The sequence below is a fragment of the Accipiter gentilis genome, chromosome 13 (assembly GCF_929443795.1).
Source record: "Accipiter gentilis chromosome 13, bAccGen1.1, whole genome shotgun sequence".
Classification (NCBI taxonomy): domain Eukaryota; kingdom Metazoa; phylum Chordata; class Aves; order Accipitriformes; family Accipitridae; genus Astur; species Astur gentilis.
This window is the reverse complement of record NC_064892.1, coordinates 371176-393832: the sequence shown is the minus strand read 5'-3', so window position 1 is coordinate 393832 and position 22657 is coordinate 371176. Positions and strand designations below refer to the sequence as shown.

Below are 22657 nucleotides of genomic sequence, written 5' to 3'. Positions count from 1 at the left end.
TCTTTTTAACCTCACTGGAGTTTTGGGTTGGGGAAAAGGTAAGAAAGCTTTCTGGTGGCTACCAAAGGCTAAAAGCATTAAACCCCACAGATCTTCAGGAACATTGTTACTATTGGAACAGGGTTGGTCGTGACCTCTAGAAGAACTCATTTTCTTCCCAGAAGTGCAATAAACCTACTTAAAGACAACTCAATACGTGGCATGAAGTCTCAGGGTTCAGAAGCAATGACCACCTGTAATTACTGGGAGTACTGCAATAAAAATGCCTAAATAATAAAAATTGGAAAGGTAGTAGCTCCCCATACTAACAACAAATATTCTATCAGCAAGGCAATATTGTTCTAGTGTTATATTTTCAAAAGAACTACACAGTACTTTTTTAATCCTTCAAAGAAAAAAAGCTTTACTCTGTGAAGAAAAACAATATCAGTCCATAACATCGATACAGTTTTGTCCTCAATGCTGAAAAATCCAAAGAAAACAAAGTCTTCAGAGGTATACAGAAAATGAAATAATTAAAAAAGAATAACAGTTACTTAGGCTTTCCTCTGTGTCTGGTTGTCAGTTCAGTGGTTACCTAACATCCAGACTGAACACTGCCCCATCATCTTTTTTTTTTTTTTCCTAGTAGGAAACAAGAAAATAAGTTGAAAGATAGGGAGGGCAGTATTTTACGAAGGAAGGTCAGGCTTGTTCCATTGCTGCTGATTTCCCTCCCTCCCCGCACGAATTTTTCATTTTTGTGACTGCACCCTTCTGAAACTAAGAGGAGTTGCCATAAAGCGGCACTGCAAGATCCATCCAGCCTCAGGCCCGTGTGCTGGGAAGGTGCCGAGAATTCCACGGCCAGGACAGAGGCAGCCCAAGAGCCCAGAACACAGCAGAGCTGCAGTGGTTCTGCTGCACACAGGCTTGGCAGCTGCAGCAAAGGCACAGAGCAAAAATCTGCACCATGCTGTGCATCACCTCCATAGGCATGCCAGCAGAAACAGAGGGGAAAAAAACCTAAAAAAAAAACTAAAAAAAAAAAAGAAAGAAAAAGGATAATAGATGATCACTAATGCCATGATTATATAGAGCCAGGTGCAGTGAATCATTTCAGAGGTCTGGCTCAGGGTCTTGAGCTGTAGTCCAGAAGAAATTGCTGAGATATTTTGGGAATTATCTCCAGGCAAGGGTTGAATTTCAGTCTCTTTAACCATGGCTATGTGAATATTAACAAGGAAGGAGGGTGGCTCTGCAGGAACACTCTGAAGGCTGAAACAGCGCTGAGAGCCTGGCATCCACATCGTATGTGTTTCACCGGTTTTACTCAGGGCTAACCCTAGCCCTACAGACTGCACGTCCCTCCGTGCCCGCAACTCATGGGATGTGCTGCTGGGGCACTTCTTTGCCTCCTTTCAGCGGAAGGCAATCCAGTTTGCATGCCCACAGATTGCTCCGTGACTTGGATCCGGGTGCAGTGGGAGTGGGAGTGGGAGCGAGGGGGAGACTTGCTTCAAAAGCACACCCCTGACCTGAACGAAAATGCTGAAGGAGACGCAGCCTCAGGGCAGCTGCCTGTACACAGTTCAAGCACTTGAGATTTGTGAGCTGCTGCCCAGGTGCGCACAGACTGCAAGAAATAAATAGTTGCCTTTTAACTCTATGAAGACACCAAGTGAAGAAAAAACTGTGTAGCAGGACCAGCCCTTTGAGGAATGTAACAGGCACACCTCACCGCACGCTGCATGTTCTGGGGCCACTGCAGTGCTCAATTACTGTAATATTTCAGTTCCCCAATAGTACTACTACTTGCACAAAACAAAGCCAAAGCACCTTCAGGTCTTTTGCTTCTCTTTCAAACGTATAACCAAATGATTTTAAACATCTCTTTTTTCATATATACTTTAAATTCCATTTCCTGTCCTGTACACAGGACCACAAATTCAGAGTAACCCAAAAAAAGCTTATTGATATTCACAGATCTCTTATTCCTCCCTGCGAGCCTACTGATCTTCCCTGCCAGTCATGATTTTGGTAAAATTCTGAGATGTAAATATTTCCTGCAAGCTGCAAAACATATCATCTTCTCCTCTTGCAGATCTAAACAACTATAAAAGGAGAAGAAGATCCCTTCCATCCCAACTATCAGCTCTCTTCACATCAGGCCTATATTAAAAACTGTGAGAAAAAAAATCACGATATGAATATTTATATTCATAGCAAAATTTAAGGAGGAATGTTTCTCCAGTAATTGAAAAGAAACAAGCACAAGTAGACAGGAAACTGCAAAAAAAAGGTTTAAATAAATATTTGAGAAGTCACTGAAATTCATGCTTATATTGCACAAGATAACAGAATTCTGCCCTTTAAAATATTTCAGAAAAAATACAAAACTCAGGTGATACAACAGGAACAAAAACTTGATCTCCCAGATAATCACAGTAATCAAAAGATCCTAGTCTTAAAAAACCCAACACATAAACAAACAAAAAAATGTTATGTAATATGCCAATAAAGAAGCAGAAACAAAAATAATCTAAAATATTCCAGTTAAGAAAATACAACATTTAGAATCATGGAATGGTTTGGGTTGGAAGGGACCTTAAAGACCATCTAGTTCCAACCCCCCTGCCATGGGCAGGGACACCTTCCACCAGACCAGGTTGCTCCAAGCCCCATCCGACCTGGCCTTGAACACTGCCAGGGATGGGGCAGCCACAGCTTCTCTGGGCCACCTGTGCCAGTGCCTCACCACCCTCACAGTGAAGAATCTCCTCCTTACATCTAATCTAAATCTACCCTCTTTCAGATTAAAGCCATTACCCCTTGTCCTATCACTCCATGCCCTTGTAAAAAGTCCCTCTCCAGCTTTCTTTAGCCCCCTTTAGGTACTGGAAGGCTGCTGGAAGGTCCCCTGGAGCCTTCTCTTCTCCAGGCTGAACAAGCCCAACTGTCTCAGCCTGTCTTCATAGGAGAGGGGCTCCGGCCCCCTGGTCATCTTTGTGGCCCTCCTCTGGACACGCTCCAACAGGTCCATGTCCTTACGTTGGGGGCCCCAGAGCTGAAGGCAGCACTCCAGGTGGGGTCTCACGAGAGGGGCAGAATCACCTGCCTCGACCTGCTGGTTATACTTCTTTTGATGCAGTCCAGAATGCCACTGCCTTTCCGGGCTGCGAGCACACATTGCTGGGTCATATTTGGTTTTTCATCCACTAATACGCCCAACTCCTTCTCCGCAGGGCTGCTCTCAATCCACTCACCACCCAGCCTGTATCCATCCATGTTTGGGACTGCCCCAACCCACGTGCAGGACCTTGCACTTGGCCTTGTTGAACTTCCTGAGGTTTGCACAGGCCCACCTCTCCGGCCTGTCCAGGTCCCTCTGGATGGCATCCCTTCCCTCCAGCGGGTCGACCGCACACACAGCTGGTGTCATCAGCAAACTTGCTGAGGGTGCGCTCAATCCCACTGTCCGTGTCGCTGACGAAGATGTTAAACAGCACCAGTCCCAATACCGACACCTGAGGAACACCACTGGTCACTGCTCTCCACTTGGACATTGAGCTGTTGACTGCAACTCTTTTGACTGCGACCATCCAGCCAATTCCTTATCCACTGAGTGGTCCATCCATCACATTCATGTCTCTCCAATTGAGAGACAAGGATGTCATGTGGGACGGTGTCAAACGCTTTGTACAAGTCCAGGTAGATGATGTCAGTTGCTCTTCCCTTATCCACCAACGCTGTAACCCCATCAGAGAAGGCCACCAAATTTGTCAGACATGACTTGCCCTTAGTGAAGCCATGTTGGCTGTCACCAATCACCTCCTTATTTTCCATGTGCCTTAGCATAGTTTCCAGGAGGATCTGCTCCATCACCTTGCTGGGCACAGAGGTGAGACTGACTGGCCTGTAGTTCCCTGGGTCTTCTTTTTTTCCCTTTTTAAAAATGGGGGTTATGTTTCCCCTTTTCCAGTCAGTAGGAACTTCCCTGGACTGCCATGACTTCTCAAATAAGATGGATAGTGCCCTGGTGACTATTTAAGGTAATTTCTTTCATAGTCTATTAATCCTCCATAATCTATTATCTTCCATATTAACTACTATTATGTTATCTAGTATTATTATTATATTCCATAATCTATTAATCTTCCAATCTATTAATCTTCCATAATCTTATTAATATTAGGTAGCAGGGATACATGGAGTTTTAGGTGGTTTGTTCCAACCAGCGATCCAAATTTCAGTCCAAACACACAGAGGGTTTCTACAAAGGAGTTGCGAAGACCGATGTAAAAAAGGGTTAGTGCGCATCCTGGCTGTGAAATCAGCATTGATGCTTGTGTATTCCACATTACTGTGAAGCATTTCTGAAGTCTTGATAAAAGAAAGAATGTGCCCTAAGTAATTTACATTTCCAGATCAGTCAGAAAACAAACAAATCAGTGACTGAAAAAAGAAAAAGACCATTTAGAAACAATCGTTACATTTTCCTGTACTTCCTAAACTACTTCTTAATTTTAAAGAATCCAGGATATTTCAAAGGTTTCCATAGGATTCTACGTCAGGACTGTCCTAGCCTCTCCAAGATGCTTGATCCTACTAAAGTAATTTCCTTGTTGCATCTCCTGTAAGACATATACATTTATATCACTCTCACACACATACATACATACATATGTGTGTATAATACCTGTAATTTTTCTTTAAGATGAGTCATTGTTAAAATTACTACCTTTTTTCTGAGTGTTGAAATGTACCACAGAGTGAAACTTCCATTACCTGATCAATTCTTCAACGTTTGCTTAAATTGTAACTGTATTTATACCAGCGTAAATACAGAGTGTCTTTACAGCAATCAAAGCAGCTTCTCTGGATTTAAACTAGCAACACTACTGATGGGCATCTCTCCTTTTAACCCTGACGGAGGACCTGGACTCTTGGCTGGAAAAGGCAAAATAATTCTGCTTTGTTTTCTTCAAGGGTCCCCCCCCGCCAATAGCTGAACAAGTTAAGCTCATGCTATTTTTCTACAGTATGCCTGAAAAATCAATAGACTAACAGAATAGGATCAAGACCAAGTACAACATGAAAGAAAAGGGAAAAAAACATTGATCTGACAACAATAACAAATTAGTAACATCAGTCAAAGACAAAGAAATGAGTATTTAAAGAACTCTACATATTGCTTTTTGTAGCAAGGTTTGTAAAGCAAATCCATCTGAGTCAAATCTGTCCCTCTGATTTCATATATTTGAGTTTTAAAGTATATCATGTGCCTCCTGCTCTCAAAACAGTATTACATTTAATTAAAGACACTGATTTCAATGGAGTTAGTCCTGGTTTATGTCATTGTAGATGCCTCACTAAAGAAAATTGGTCTATATTTACAAATAAAAATAAAACAATATTTTAAATTCACATCTGTCATACAGAGATTGGCTTGCAGTACATTTACTCAGGTCATGTCCCAGGAATCAATCTCAGATGCTAGATTTTGAAAAGCTATCGTTACAGTAATTAATAAATTTCATTAATGTAGTGAGGTTGCAAAAAATGTATATTTATAAGATTCAGCTTTAACATTTATAAGATTTAAATAGACACAAAAGAGACCATAATGCACTTCTAACTGAATTGACATATAAAAGAGCAAGCCTCATTTCCTGAACTCCAGTGATATACTATATCTCGTTAGCTAAAGTTAGCTTATAATTGGGGTCATTTCCGCAAGGATTGTTATAGAAAGCATAAAAGAAAAAAATAAAAATACAAAAATTAATTCTGCTTTTAAGATAATTTGGCCAATATTTCAAATGTACCTTGTTCAGAAACTCCTACTTCTTCATAATACTGGTCCAAGCCCTGTCAGGTTCTGTGTAGAAATATTTACAGGAGGACTTTAACTCCACAGCAGAATGGGACTGGAAATGAACATCTCTCACGTCTGAATGCATGAAGAATTTTAAAAGCCACCCCACGGGACCTTGGCTACGTTTTTGTTTTGCCTCCTTTTTTTTTAAGGGCAGAACTTCAAGCCGATGGAATCTAATCCCCACGTACCCCATATATCCACAAACAGCCCTGGCCCTGCCTCCAGCTCTGTAGACAAGGGGGTAGAGCCTCCCTCTTCCCGGCAGCGTGGGCTGGGTATCCCCATCCGCAGGATGCTGGGTGCTTCCCATACTTGTTCCCTTCCGTAAAAAAACTTTTTTCTTATCAAAACTGCCTGGTCTCACTTTGAAGCACTGTACCACAATATTAGCAGGTTGGACATAGAGCGCAAGGAAAAACATGAAAGGATGTTTTTGTACTTATAGGGGTATAAAATTCTCAATATTCCAAAATAGATGCATTTGGAATACTTAATAATAAGAAGGTCAATTAATTAGACTCTGACGACATGGATCTTTCTCCACTGATTACGCTATTTGCCTGACTTTAACATGGCTGGAATCAGGACAGACACGTCCCACTGGAAAACCACCAGAAACTTGCTTAAGGAATTTCGTAATGATCAGGATTCTAAACAGATATTACAGTAATACTTCTCTTGAAAATTTCCAGAGGTTTTAGTCTTTACCAAAGCATAGATTCTGGATTATCTGTAGCTGATTTTAACAAAAAAGATTGTGACTGACATATGTAACTTTATTTTTATCATTTTGATATTAGACATTGGAACTTAAAGATAGAGTTTTTTCATATTTTAAAAATAATTTACTTTTAAAGAGAGATGTGCAATACGAGATTTCACCACAAAGTAATCTTCTCTTAAAAGTCAGTTCTAAGTCTTTGAATACACAAGCATTTTTACTTGCAACTGTGAATAAATAAAATGTCCTTATTATCCTAAAGCTCTTCTATGCAGAAATCCAGTTTCAACAAATATCATATGTGAAGGCAATGTTAAAAGTACTCATGGGAAATTTGCATGTACTTTCTGTAAGTACATTTTTTAAAAATATAGACTTGCATTATTTATTCCACAATAAAAATAGACTAAAAAATATTTTTTGTTGTTTATTTACTATTTTTGTTGTCCTTCTATTAGCTGGGCTTTATTTTAAAGAACTTCGGTCTTTTAATCCAGTGTGCATATATACAAACACAAAAAATTTTCTCAGCAGAGATCATTTGAAAATGTAACTTTACCTCTAACAGCAATAAAGACACTCCTCTAAATGATCAAGTTATACTAATAAATATATATTATTTTTTTTTCTTGAATCATGAGCATAATAAATCAATTACTATGAGTTAAGAATAAGCTTTCCAGACTAGCAAAAGATCTTCTGTCTGGTATACTGTTCCTCATGAAGAATATGTATACATGAGTAAATTTTTTTCTTTATGGTCTTATATTTAGTTGTCTACTACTACACACAGAAATCTGCAAAGTATGTAATTAACTTTTAATGCAGATCCTAAAGCATTTAAGGGTTGCTCAAATTCTTCCTTAACAGACTTTAAACCCAAGTATTTATCCAAATGAATACATCTCATAAAAAATTAGTTTTTCTGAGAAGAATCTGTGGGTGTAACCCCTCAAATATGGAGGGCAAGCTAACCAGTGTAGAGCAATGATCAGCAAACCATCAATCAACAAACCCTGGAAACTCTCTTATTCTCCTAAAAGAATGAATAAAATGAGAAAAACTATTTTTCTAAATATCACAGACAATCCACCTTTTCCCCTTCCATTTAATAAAGAATATCCTCTGGTTCTGGATTGCTAATACCTTAAAAATACTGCTAATACCTTAAAAGATACTTCATCATGATGTTTTACAGACATGAAGTGTGTTGACATGCCAAAGATACCATTTACATAAGCGTTCAGGCAAATTGAAGGCAACATCTAAACTAACATGCAGAGGATCAGGACGAATTAATCATGCATTTAAAAAGCATTCTAGATATCGTATTTGCTCCCTGGAGAATATCTCCTGAAAACTACAATATATTGCACATTCTAAAACAAACAAACAAAAAAAGTAACTACTGTTTTTTTCTTTTTCAAATTTTTTAATGGATAAATTTGAAAATATAATGGCTTGATAAAGGAGCTTGCCTAAATTGTAACATTAAAAAAAAAACCTGTAGAAATGCTACTGTTGTATCTCAAAAGTGAAAATTTGGACTTCTTAAATTTTGTAATCTCTCAGGTATCGTTTCCCCCTAATTTCATTGAAATCATTTAAAACATCCACAATGACTTCCAAACTGCTGCAGAATTTCTAAAAACCTACACCCAAACATACTCTTTGTTGATAACTTCAGTTCAGATCATCTTTGCTACTATTTTTAATCAGCAAGTTGTCTCCTAATGATGAAACCTGTGAATGATCTCTCAGCATCAATCTATAGGGAAGGTGAACATTCCCATCAGGATCTCCAAGACACTTCAAAGGACCAAGATATTCATACAGAACTGCCGAAGTTTATCAGTTCAACATTCATCATCACCATTCATCCCAACAATTTGTTTGCACCCGAGCAGTGCTTCAAAGGGTCCTATCGGGTTCTTCCACAAAGGCTTTAAGAATATGTTATTTCAAACACAGCTTTGGAGACATGTCCATCAGTTTGGATGAAAGAGATGGCATGAAGGGTGGGAGAGTATCAAGTGTTGGTCAACTTCACTCCCAGCTGCTTACATCATGCCCTGTTCTCTTCGTCATTACAGACTGGGAGCTCATGGGACGTAGCTCTTCAATGGGCATGTTCTAAAGGAGCAATCTACATCTTTCATATCTGCCCTGTTTGTAAATAAGGTCAGATCACAAATCCAAAAATAAATCTGGTTGGTTTTTTTTTTTTACGTATCTTCAAATTAATAAAATCTCTCTACAAGGCAGAATATGTCTCTAGTGCCTCACTGAATTTGTATTCATCTAACTGATTGATGCTGTAAAGTAAATCAAACTATCACACGCTCTCACTTAGCGATGTTTGCTCTACAGTTCTGACAAGAGGAAAGTACAGTGAAAAGTACATAGAAAAGTACAGTATGGTTATTTTAGTAAAGTGGCATAAAAGTCTAAGAATATGTGCCTCTTGAGTGAGACAGATGGGGTAGGCTGGGGAGTTCCCTCTGATTTGGTCTAAGGGAAGAAAATGAAACCCAGGGCTTCTCACACATATAGACACCTCCACACCAAAAAACCCACCTTCCTTGTAAAGAAAGAAGGGAGAATAAAGGAAATAAGCTGTAGCACATTTACCTGCAAAAATTGCTATGAAGAAGACGACCTACAATTGTTATTGTATGGTTTCTCAGTAGAAATAACAACTGGAAAAATAGTACGTATAAGCTCTTGCCCTCCCCTCTCTCAAAAAAGTGATAAAAATATAGTTACGTCATACGAGGCCCCTTCCTATTCTCATCCCTAAGAAGCAGACTGCATAGCTCACACGTTCTTCAGTGACAGAACATAGTTATCAGAGAAGTGAAAGAGGCTTGTGATTTCACTATGTTGGTGTGGGACAGCACAAGTAGCAGGATTTTACAAACTTTCTCGCAGTTAAACTTTGCATACGAACACAGTTTCATCCAAACTTATATTTTTTATACCAAAATCACTTTGTTAGGATTCATCTAATATGACTTTAAAGGTCAACAGTGGAGGTGTTTGTATCTGAGATAAAATGACAGTATGTGCTCTTTAGAGAAAAGGAACAGAAAATAGGTACTTTTAGGGCATAATCCATTTGATCTATTTTAGATGTCCACTTTATTGTGAACTGACTCAGACTCTAGAATCACCTATGTATCTCCATTGGCTACAAAGAGAGTCTGAACTTTTATATTTGATGTGGATGTCCATACTGAATATCTACTTTTTTTGTGTGTGTGTGTGTGTGTGTGTCAGATGAATAATCTAATTTTTCTATCTTCTGGGGTGTGATACTTACCAAAAAGTAATATTTAAGAATTCACTTTCTAAGTTACTTTTTCCCTTTCAGGCAATTCACAGACCTAAATACATTATGGATCCTAGTGCAAGACTGAAGTGATAAATTACTAAGTATAGACCAAATGATTTTGAGGCAGGATAAGTGATAGAACTATAATTTGCATTTTGATTACTTTTCCTAGAAGAATATGAAATGAAAAAGCAAGACAGTCGCATTCTCTGCAAGGTGCATGTGAAGTGTACTGCTTGACGCAAAGAGAACCAGCAAACAAAGTAAAACTGAGGGCAGAGCTATGGCGTCCCTGGCCGTGTGACGTTAATACCATGACGTGTTAAATGGTGGCTGCTGAACTAGGCTGGAATCCACTTCAACTACTCCCGCCAGTCATCTGCAGCCCTTTTTCCCCTAAATCAGGAATGAAGTACCCATCTACACTACGAATGGGAGGAATACCTAGATGATCAGCTAGATGCAAACTTTTAAAAAGTTGGGTGGGGTGAACTCACTTCTGGAAGGAACACCCTGGGAAATTTGCTCTTTTAGGACTGAAGAGATCTGATCCTGATCCAACAAAGCATTTAAACGACTGAATGACTACAAGCATGTGCATAGTCTCCCCCGAGCGCAGTGCCATTCATCTAGCTCACAACAGGAGACAGGAGCAGATTGCTGAATCAGGGTTTTAGGCCAAAATAAAATGTCCATTAGTACATAGTCAGTGTCGCTTCTATTAATATACCAGTGCACTGTTGCAAGAACAGTTATATTAAATTCATCCACAGTTTTATCTTAAATTAGTATTGAAAAATAATTCAATAATTCTACTTTTTTTTTAATTGACTGAACAAATAGCATGTGCCAACATCAATTTCTGCAGTCACATTAGTTTCACAGCATTTTAAAGAAAACTTTTAAAAATATATACAATTAAGTATCATAGGTTTTTTAATACAGCATATTATTCATTTTAAAAAGACCTTTAAAATAAATATTTAAATTTAAACACATTCTGAAAAGGCATCAGTTCAATAGTTAATACTTATTGTTTCCCGCTTGTATTAGATGCTGACCATCAGTGCAGATTTCTGAAGGTTTTATTTGTTAAGAGTTTCTTCTGATTAGCTTAGTTATCACTCTTGCATATAATATAAATACTCTGTGAGTGAGATGTGCAATTGAAATGTCTAACTTTGTGGCAGATGCTGGTCTATGTGACCTTTTATAACAAAAGGGTTCTTGAGCTTCTGGGTTTGTATTTTTCATCTGCTCTCTTCTGCCAGCTTAACTGAGAGCTTAAATCAAAACCTGATGAGACTACATATGCTGTTTAGGAAAAAGTTCTTGGAAAAGTCATGATTCATATAAGCTTTGATATTTCCAGCTAAATGAGAACAAATGCGATTTTAATTGTTTTAAATAACTTTCAATCATCCTCTTACTCAAATAAAAGTAGTTGAACACAGTTCTTTGATCAAAAAAAAACCTCTAGTAACAGAAGCACCAGCTCTATATGCCTATCAACTATACAATCTCTTTAATGATGAAACCCTTTATTGATATACATGTTTTTCAGCTAAGCAGTATTATAACTCAGCTATTTTCTTACATATTTCTGATACCAACTTCATAAACCTCAAATCAGAAGTTATTAAATGATATTTAATTCCTGAAAAAAAAGGAAAAAAAAAGTCTGCGTGTACATGTTGAGCACCTAGCATGTCAGCTAAAGTTTGCTTTTTAGCAATGTTGATATAAAAAGAGTTGGTACTTTTTTTTTCTCCTTTGATATTCTGGGAGGAAAACTGAATTATTTTAATCTTATTTTAATTATAATGCACTTACCTGAATTACAGATTTCAATATTTTAACTAGCACTAAGGAAGGCCACATTATAAACACTCTCAACTTCCACTAGGTTAAAGAAACCCGTGTCAAAAAATGATAACTGACGTTTTGTTCAAACATTAATAACGACATTTACCAAGAAAGCCCTGGCATCTGAAATTTTTCACAATGACGTAAGTTCTATCTCAAAAAAAAAAATAATTAAAAACCTTTACATTTATATGTCCTACTTAGTTATTTGACCCAGTTTTTAATCAGAAGTAGCCAGAATTTTCTTTTATTCCACAGAGCGATTGCTTGCTGTCGTAAGAATAAGAACTTGAGTATTTCCCCTGATAGAAAGCTGACAAGTCATTATGAGGAACTGTGTCTTCCAACGTCAAGCCAATACAGTTCTCTGTTAATTGTCTGAATAGAGAACTGTGTCACAGTGCGTATAAAAATGGTATTCTGGAAACCAAGAAATTATAGATATTGCCAAGAACAATCTCTGTAAATATAACCAGGACTTTATAATGTGCAAAAGCAAAATTTCATAAATATTACCAAAAAAAAAAATTTAAATTAAATTTAAAACGGAAAAACAGAAATGTAGATCCAGATTTTCAGTAACTCTGTCACTTTAGTGATTCATTAAAGCTACAGCAATTTATGATGTCACCTTCTTGAATATGTAACGCATTCAAATATTTCTCTTACATTTATTGTTTAGCCATTGCTGATATGTGACTATCAAGGCAAGAACACAATATATAAAGACATCAGACTGCAAGGATATTTTTTAAGAAATAAGCTGAAGATGGATTTATAGTGAGACAACACTGATATCCCAAACTTCTAAACAACATACAAAGTCCACTGACATCCTAACAATATAAAATGCATATGCATGTTCATTGATACTATCGAAACCAATGACCTTCCAAATGTTCTAAAAATCAAGATCCCCAGCATCTTCTACAAATTTTCAAAAATCCCAATGCAACTCAATGAGAAGTTTAATAGTAAGCACTTAATTACAGGACGGCATTCTTTAAAAAAAAAAAAAAGAGTGAGTGAGAATATATTAAAACCAAAACCAAAACTCATGATGTAGAATAGCTAAATGTGAACTGATAACCCAATCAACTCCTGCCTGCAAATTTCTGCAACACAAAGCAATTTACTTAAAATATTCTTCAGAGACCAGGAGTCATGTAGTGGAACACAGAATATTTTGAAAGTAAAGTTCATTTTCTACCGGTTTCAGATAAAGGAATCAAAATGTAAAGTCTGAGGTTTAGACTCGTACATCAAGAGTATATTGATATGTACTATTTGTTATAACCAATAGTGCTTTCCGGAAAGGTGTAACTTACTGGACTGAGAAGCCCCCATGATCTTCACTCTTTACTGTAAGAACTGACTGTGTCAAGGGTGGGGGATAGTGGTGGGGAGAGTTGGGGAAGGGGGAAGTAATACCCGATTACAGGTTTTAGGCTGACTGTTATTCAGGGTGAATTTTATTGATTTTGTCATCAGCTGCAATTGGTCAACTGGATGAAAAGCTCTCTTCTTCTGTGAATGGAGCAGCCCTCCCAGAATACTAAAGATGTCTTAAATAGAAATAGATTCTTTAACAAGCCTTTCATTGTATTAAGCCAGTGCTTCCATACATGATTATTAGCTAAAGTCAGCATTTTTAGCGCTTTGTTTGAAAGAAAAAGCAGCTCAGCTCACCACACAAACCAACCAAATGGTGCGTACTTAAGGCGCATCGTTAGATGTCAAGTTATTTTCTATTCTGATTCTTAAGCTAAGAATCATCTAGATGTCCGATGCTCAAAAAACTAACATGTTCTTACACCCAAAAAAAAAGCCACTTCCTGACTGAGTTTTATAAACGACCTACGTACAAAACACCAGAAAGTCCAGCAAAATCCTGCAAGAATCACAAAGTATTGACGACGCGTTGCTAGTTTCACCCGCACACGCTTCAGGGCAGACCACGTACAAGCACATCGACACACGCACGGCTGGACCCGCCAAACGCCTGGCTCCCTCGCCCACCAGAATGAACCCGAAGGCTGCGGGGGGTCGCCGAGCCCCGCCCCCGGGTCAGAGCGGCTTCTCCCCCCGCCCCGCCTGCGCGGACGTGCAGCACCACGGACGACCTCCGCCCCCCACCGCACCGCGGGGCGGAAGAAAACACCAAGTCGTACCCTGGGTTTGGGCTTTGTTTTTTCTTTCCACTGCGGGAACTGCCTTCATTTTTAACACTGACTGGCTGGCCAAATTCTCAAAACACAGAGCGATACCATCTGGCACTCGGAACCGCAGAACCGCAGGTCATTGGCACTGCCTTTGTCCAGTTCATTTATAGGCTTCACGCAATCGTTTTAACGTCAGCCGTTTTCCCTGTCATTAGACAAGCATCTCTCCTTGCTCAGTCTCTGAAGGGGAAATCGTTACACAGTGTACACTTGCTGTTCTGTTCACTCTCAACACCTTTTACACCACGATACACTGTAGAGCAACTGCACGCTTTGTGGCAAAGTTCAGTCAAACTAAACTGTGACACAAAAAAAATCACTTTAAGCGTGTAGATGTTGATCGCTTGGCAGTACAGACTAGTAGTAGGTCAACGTCTAGTTAGAGCGAGTGAAACGGCAAAGATGTCCTTACAGCAGTAGACATCTATTTATATTCGATATGCTTTTTACTTATCCAATTCGCTCTGGAAATAAAATACATTTACACCATCAGTAACTGAGTACACAACATACATACAGTGAGTGTGTACACGTACAGCTTATAATGTAGAAAAGTGGGGTCAAAATTACTGACGAGACTACTTTACTTTTGTCAGGTTTAACAAGAAAAAATAAAATCAGCAACTTTCCTACTTTATCCAATTAAGATAACAGGGTATTTCAGCTTCTGGAGGAACGGTGGATCGATTTTTGTGGCAAAGATATGTGCAAATCACGCTAACTTATTGGTGATTGGGATTCCTTAGGCATGGACTGTTATCGTGAAATGATTTCAGAAGGCGCTGGTGAAGTTAGAAAGCGTGGAGGTAGTGCTAGGCCTTCTGTTCAGAGCAGGGATTTGTATGCACCGTTGTGTTCCACTGCTAAAGCGGGATTTGGTTCAGACTGGTTGATGTAGTGCTACAGCAGTCGAGCTAATCCAGTTCAGGGCAGAAACCATTCACCTGGCCCGGCTCTCAGCAAACACTCAAACAAACGGGGCAAAAGGCATGCAGTTAGTTACTTCAGGCGCGAGGACAACACTTTTTTCCTGCCCTTTCCCGTCTTGAGGGCTAGGCCAAGAAATTTCGCGCAAAAGTAGAGCGAAGGCAACGACCACAAAGAGCCAAAGCGGGACCCTGCCTTCTTTCTAACCGAGGCAAAGAAACCCCCTCGAGATCTTTCTGAGCGGCCACCGGTGGCACCAAAGAAAACGGCGGCGGCTTATCGAAATGCTGTCACCGTCGCTCCCCCGCCAAGGGCCCACCGCCGTGCCCGCTGACACCCACCCTCGCCCTCCAGCTCTTCCCCGCTCCGCAGATTTTGGCCGGGCGCCTGCGGAGCACACGGTCCCGCTCCCCGCTCCCGAGGCGGCCGGCAGCCCGCCCGCTCCGCCGCCCCGACGGAACCCCCCCGCAGCCGCCGCTGCGCGCTGCCGGCCCCCGCGGGGGGACGAGACGCCCGCCCCCCCCGCCCCGGCCCCGGGCCCCGCCGCCCCTCTGGCCGCCGGCCTGCAGGCTCCGGGCCCGGCCCGCCCCCGGGGGGTGCCGGCGGGCAGGGCAGCGCCGGCGGGCGGCCCCGGCCCCGGCGGCCGCTCCGGGCCCCGCTCATTGGCATGCAGCGCCTGTCGCTGCCCGCCGCCGGAGCCGCATAGCAGCCCGCTGGAAGCCGGCAGCCGAGCCGGAGCCAATCGCATATTCATGAGGAGAGGGACTCCAGCGCTGCACTCCCAGAGGACCGAGGATCGCTTCTTTCCTCCTTTTTTTTTTTTTTTTTCTTTCCCCCAAGCTTCCCCCCTCTTTGCCTCCCTTCCAGCCACGCGCTCGCGGGGGCTCCCCGCCGATCCCCGGCTGCGCCCCGAAGCCCGCGGCCGCCGGCGCCAGGAGCGGAGACCGAAGCAGCCACAACACGCACGGCGGCAGCCACAACAGCGAGGGAGGCACGCCAGCCCGCCGGGCAGGGACAAGGAAACACAGCGGGGGCTCCTACCTTACAATCCTCAGGACACGATTTCACCGAGTACTCCTCCGACTGTAAATACTTCTGGAGCGTAACCTCAAACTCTTCGTATTTCTCCTGAGCGTGCTGGTCGTAGCGCTGGTAAGCCTGGACGCACTGGCTGCAGGAGCCTCCCCCCCTCAGCACCACATCCAGACTGCAGTTCAAAGTGTCCGGATTGGACAACCCGGCGAACAACTCCCAAAGTGTGTAGGAATTACAAAAGGAAAGGTAAAAATCCGTCGGGTCCCAGCCGGGCGCCGGGCTCTGCCCCGCGCCGGCCGGCCGGCCCGGCGCCCCCCGCCGCCGGCACACCGCCTCCGCGTCCCCCAGGCTGAAGCACTGCCCGGACGAGGAGCCGGCCGGGGGGCACGTCTCCAGGGGCCTGGCGGTGGAGTTCCCCAGAAAAGCAGCCTCGCCGTGCCGGGGCTCGGTGCCGCTGGGGCGGCCGCCGCCGCGGCCGCCGCCGCCGCTGCCGCCGCCGCTGCCGCTGCCGGGGGAGGGCGGGAGGGAGGGCGAGGGGGGGGCGAGGAGCCGGGGCGCGGGGGGCGCCGGCTCCCCCATGCCCGCCGGCAGCTCCGGCGGCTCCGCGGGCTTCGGCGTGTCGGGCGGCGGCTGCTCCTTCTCTCCCGTGCCCGTGAATTTGGCCTCGGCGCAGAACCACAAGTGATCAGAGAGCAGGACCGTGAAAAACAAGAGCGAGGCCAGGGACAGTCGCCATTTCTGAGCCCTCTCGGAATCCGCGAAGGGCTTCTCGTTCTCCCGGGGTGCGAACCAGATTTTTAAGCCGTCATCGTACTGCCGACTGCACATCCAAGCACCCCTGGTCATATTTTGGGAACGCACAGCCCTGGCCGACTCCACCGTGAGGGCTCCTTTGCCGGTGTCACCACAACATGCATTGACTTAAAAGATTGGGGGGATTTTCTTGCCTGCCTTCCCTCGGCTCGCTCGCTCGCTCCCTCTTCCACTCCCCCCCCCCCTTCCCCCCCCTTCCTCCCTCTTCTTTCTTTTTCTTCCTGCGAGAGATCGCCGGGGTTCGCCGGTGGCTCTGCCGTGGTCTCCCCACGCGAAGCAGCCCCAGTCCATCCGACGCGGAGTGCCGTGGAGAAGAGAAGGGCAGTAACGCAGAGGGAGGAGGAGGGAGCGGAGATGGTGGTGGCGGTGGCAGTTGGCGGTGGCGGGGCTGCGCGGCTGGTCCTCTCCCCCTCTCACCCAGGCATTGTCAGATCGCAGCTCCCCATCTCCCTCCCGAGAAGACCCCGCTGCCCCCGGACAGCCGCATGCCGCTTCTCCCCGCTGCCGACGGCCGGCTCCGGGCGGGCTCCTCGCCTCCTCTTCCTCCCCGCCGCCGCCGCCGCCGCCGCCGCTCCTCTTCCTCACAGATGTCCGCACCGCTGTCTCCGTCTCCTCTTTCTCCTCTCCCCCCCCCCCCCCCCGCTCTAACTGGAGAGACGCTGCTGCAGGGCTCCCGGAGCGCTGCCGAGGATGCTGAAGAGGAGGAGGAAGAGGAAGAGGAGGAGGAGGAGGAGGCTGCCGGGGCCGCCGCCGCCGCGGGTGACAATGGGCTGCGGCTGCCGCCGCTGCTGCCGCCGGGCGCGGTGTCCCCGGGCGCACGGGGCGGAACTGCCTGGCTGGGGGCCCCCAATGGGCACAGGCATCTTGGGCCCCTGGGCTAAGTTGCCGCCATCTTCGTCCTGGAGAAACACTTTTTTGGGGGGAGCTCTGCCTTTTGCGTCATCTCCTCCCGCGCCGAGATCTCTCTCTCCTGGCGCATTGGCAGCAGCGGCAACTCTGCCTCCTCCTGCCTGAGGAGGAGGAGGAGGAGGAGGAGGAGGAGGAGGAGGAGGAGGAGGAGGAGGAGGTGGGAGAGGCACTGGGGACCACATGGCCTCTCCAAAGGGCTGCCTCAGTGCAACTCTTCCTGCTCGTCTCGCCCAAGGGACTGCTCCGTCCCACCCGCCGGCCCTCTCGCCTTCAGGCTCTCCTTCCCGATGTGGCCCTGAAACACCATGTCCACGCAGGATGGTGGCTGTGGAGGTCCGTCGCCGTGTCTGCCCTTGTCACAGCAGATCACGGGTGGCACGTGAAACTCCAGGCGCCGGACCTTGGCAGGTTTTGGCCCCACAGTAAAATGCCTGAAGACAACACTGCTGCCTGAATTTCACTCAGTGAGACGGAAAGCGTAACACCCGTAAACCCCAGGCTGTTCCCCCAAGACGAGTTTTGCAAAACCCTGGTCCAGCACACGAACCGGGTGCATGCTGCCAGTCTTCGGGGTTCACCTTGTAGATGTCACTGCCTGGAGAGACAGATGACGAGAGCAGGCCTAACTCGGGGGCATGAATCGCTGATCATCTCCGCTCAGACCCACCGCAGAGATCCCACCACCTTCCAGCCCCGACCAGCAGGGTCTCTTGCTTAAATAAACACACTGTTTGGTCACTCTTTAGTTACCTTCATCTTGCTTGCTGACGCACCGTACTGTAACAGCAACAGACAAACTTGGATCACGCACGAGGCAAGAGAAGGTGCCAGCTAGAGGTTGAATGCTATCAGATGAAGACCTGGAGCGACGAGGTCTTCCTCCCAAGACGTCAGGTATGTTATCCGGCCATAGCATAACCAAGAAGTATATTTTAATTTCTCCTTTGGAGTGGGGGAAGGTGCAGAGGCTGTACCCTTCCTTGTTCAGAGGCTTTCTCCATCCTGGGGTGAGGGACCATTTAGAACTGCTAAAGGCCCTCGAACAAGGTGCACAATGTAGCCCAAAAGGTGGCTTTCCTCCACTATTTGGTTAAAGAAAGCTTTATTCCTTAAAAAACATGGCCATGGTCTATAAGCTGATATAGATCGCTGACAGCACTCTAATTCAGCTTCGAAAGGTGTAGCGGGAAGAAATCTGACGCTAAACGGTATCAGAGGAGGACAAAACTTGTACCTTTTCTGACTGCAGCTGTTGTTAACCGTGGGGTGAGCTTATCAAGGTATGTGCTGGAATTTCCATCACTTTGAGTAAAAATCAAGGCTGGATGTCTTTCAGAAGGAGATGGTATACCTCCAACAGAAGAGCAGACCCGAGGGAGGAATTGCTGAGCGAGGTTCTATGCCCTGTGTTATGCTGGGGGTCAAAGCGCATTATCATAATGGTCTCATCTGGCCTTAAAAGATCCATGAGTCAAATTCTACACCGAGCAGAAGTTTTCTGTGCCTTTTATTTTGATAGACTATTTAAAGACACAGAAATAAGTGCTAATATTGTAAGAAAAAAGGCTACAGTACTCATATCAGAATGCATCTTTGCAATTCTCAGTCAATCAGCTCACACCATCTGCTAATGGTACATTATTAATTTTGGTCTTGGAACTTTGATTGCAATGATTTGACATACTGGGCCCTGTAATGTACCTGCATTTTTGTGATGCTTTCTGTTCTGAGACAAGACCACGACTGAGTTTTTAAAAGGGAATCAGAACAACTTATCTTCTCTAACATGTAGTGTCATTTATTTAATTATGTTTTGCTTGGTTGGTTATAAATTTCGTGGTGGAATAGAAGGACTGAAACAGAAACACAGGAGGAAAAAAAAAAAAAAAAGCCAACACAACTGGGATAAGCAACAGGTTCCTGAAATCAGGTCTGAGATTTTCAGAACGTGCTCTATTAAGATATGTGGCACTGACTGCGTAATTATGTTCCATTTGACAGCTAAACTCAGGGTGAAGGAAGTCAGTTTTGTAGTCCACACCTGGCAAACAGGCTTGATTTATTTTTTTTTAATATTGTTCTCCTATTGTCTCATTGGAAAAATGAGAGGGTAGTAGGCAATTTTGCAATCCACGGGGAAATTAGAAATGTTCTTTATCTCCACAGTGGAATTTTAAGAACCAGTAATGAAAAAATGCTGGTATCCAGACCTCATCTGAAACTTAATATGAGAATGAATTCCTAAGTCTGTGCTACTCTGGTTACACTTGTCTAGGATCAAAGCAAAGATACTCAAAGTCAAATCTGCTAGGATTTTTTAGATATACTTGGCTTCTCCAAAAAAAATCCATTTTCACATCATACAACATTTTCTCACATTTCCCAACTTTTGTCTGGAAAAATAGAGTGAGAGTTCTTTTTCAACACCTAGCGATAAACTATAATAAGATATTCCGTGTTCCCAAAATGAGCGACTCCTTGCTTTTCCAGTGACAGTTTTCTGTAACAGAGAATGTGTCATGCAGAACTGTTGTTTCGCCTGTTAATGTTTGTTTCCCCCAAAGCCCCATTCCCTCTCCACCTGGCACGGTGAATAACTTAAAACATTAGTTGCAGCAGCTAGCTCCTGATGGATCTGAACAGATGCAGTTCAGTTCTCTGGTGCCCCTTAGTGTTAGGTCTTGCAGCTCAAGGGAAAAAAAAAAAATCAGGCTATAAAATAATATCTGAAAATCAAGAAGCTGACTGCATGAGGTGGGGAAAAGAATCTGAAGTATGTACTGTAGCTGCTTTCTCTCAAAGCTCCTTCAAAATTTTGTTAGCATAAATCCGATCTAAATAACAGAATTTTATTTAAACTAGGTTAATGAATTATATGAACGTGAAGAAAAATGACAAACTTCCCTTAAATATATCATTACAGAATATCATCCCCATATACATCATTCATCCTAAATAACTCCAGTGGCGCAAAATACTGGCTTCACTTTGAAATGACACTTTTTATTGGGAATATTTATTAGTGGTGTTCTAAAGCTTTGCAAGTTTGAGGAACTCATGGAAGAATGCCTCCCTAGCTGGTGGAGTCGCCAGATGTTTCACACACAGACCTCCTTAATGTAATGTAGTTCAGTGTCAGCTCTGCCATACAGTGCTTCGATCAATACAGTCAGAGCTGATGTTCTTTAATTGTTTGACTCATAATATGTAAGATAGCTAATTTATCGAGCACTGATGACAAAGTCTAACAGAATGAGCACAACAACATTCAAGACACTTGAAGCTATTGCTTAACCTACATACCATGTGTTTCTTTGTGAAAGTACTTTAGTTTACCAAGCAGAAATAATTCTTGACATAACACATTAACAGTAATAAACACTTGTCAGAATAGAAGGCTTTACTGTTTCAAAGTAAATGTTCTTAAATTTTTGCCTAATATCATGCATACTGTAATTTCCTGCACTAGTCTCTTGCTTTTCTTTGATTTTTTTTTGGTACAAATTTGTAATGTCTGAAGAGCTGTATATAGGTCTCTCAGATGATTTTAACAGGTTTGAGAGCAGTGTCTTGTCTTCGTAATGTATATTCTTTATATAAGAAAAAAAATGATTTTGTAATTTCTAAGCAGCGCTTCTTTTTGTAAATTCTTGCAGCAGACTATTTTTAAAATAGTAGATTTCGTTTTATTTTGGGGTTGACTGGCTTCTACTGATAGGAGCAATTGTTGCAACAATCATTAACAGAAATACTCAGTCAAACCCTTGCATTGGAGTGTCATCCAGCACTTTTAGTACCAAGCAAACATTATCAGACCCTTTACTAGTTCCTCTTATATTAATTATTTTTTACAGTTTAAACAATTTGTATTCAATAGGAATATCTATACATTCTTTGTAGGCAAAACAATATGTCAAGCATGTGCTTTACACCCTCAGAGTTGTCTATTTTTTCTTTTATTTTGACTTCTTACAATAAATTGTGGATATTATTTTACCCATTACCTGGGAGGGGAGTCAGAGATTTAATTATCTGAGTGTATTATGAATAGTGTCCATGATAGTTGTAAGACACAAGCACGTTAAGAACACTAAAGAATTCATTTTCTTTCCCATCACATTCCTGAGGTATTAGTTTCCCATTCAGTACTTTCCAGAAAGCTGAATTATTGTGAGAAAGCTTCAGGCATCTGGGGCTGATTGCTCCAAAACAATGGGAAATGTATGTTAATGTTAGCAGGCACTGAAGCTACTAATCCCTGTTCAGACAGCTCTAATTCAGATTTTAAGATTCTTGCACTCTCCTTTGTTCCCACTTTCCACATTACCTTCAATTTTGTCCCTTTGGCTTGATTTTTTTTTAAGCTTTTCTTACAAAATTAGAGCATTAACTATCACCCAGTAAGTTATAAAAGTTTTTCAGACTGGATTTTAAAAGGCTGTGCAGTACAAACTTGGAAGATACTAATGTCATTAAGTTGATTGAATTATCATGCAGATGTTTGCTCCGTATCCTGTGAGACTTCCCGTTAGAGAATAAGAACATGGTTTTGTTTGTTGACATTTTCAGCCGTGGAACAATGAACAAATAACATGGGATCTGGAAGTCCGATAATTTCTCTCCAAAAATTGTAGGTCATCTTTATCATGACATCTTTATAATGAGAGCTCAGTCATAATATTATATCCAGCTGGTATATTTGGGCATGAGCTGAAATGAACTGAGGCTATTCTTCATTAACCGAAGCCATCAAACAAGTGAAATATAACTTTTGCACATGACTGCAGCAGGAAGAAGATAATATAAATGTTCTGCACAAATTAGCCTGTGCCTGTTAGAGTAAGGTCTCATCCAAAGCATGCTGAGATCAGGGGAAAGATTGCAATGGGTTTTTAAACCAGGCTTGTAGAAAGAAAATAGAGAGAAGAATAAAGATTCCCACCATAAGGGGATGGAAGAAAAAGGATTGA

General features: G+C 42.8%; 1 protein-coding gene across 2 annotated transcripts in view; it reads right to left on the bottom strand.

Annotated features, from left to right (window-relative positions):
* NALF1 (NALCN channel auxiliary factor 1) overlaps positions 1–16811 on the bottom strand; it is a 479644-nt gene extending 462833 nt beyond the window's left edge. Inside the window, exon 1 of one of the 2 annotated variants that reach the window (XR_007507965.1) lies at positions 15972–16082. Coding sequence is in view for 1 of the 2 variants with exons in the window: in XM_049816016.1 (XP_049671973.1) it covers positions 15972–16811 (840 nt within the window). In the remaining variant the exon portion in view is untranslated. Of the gene's footprint in view, positions 1–15971 lie in introns of both variants that reach the window. The other variant, XM_049816016.1, reaches the window with a different exon arrangement.
* Positions 16812–22657: the final 5846 nt, after the last annotated feature.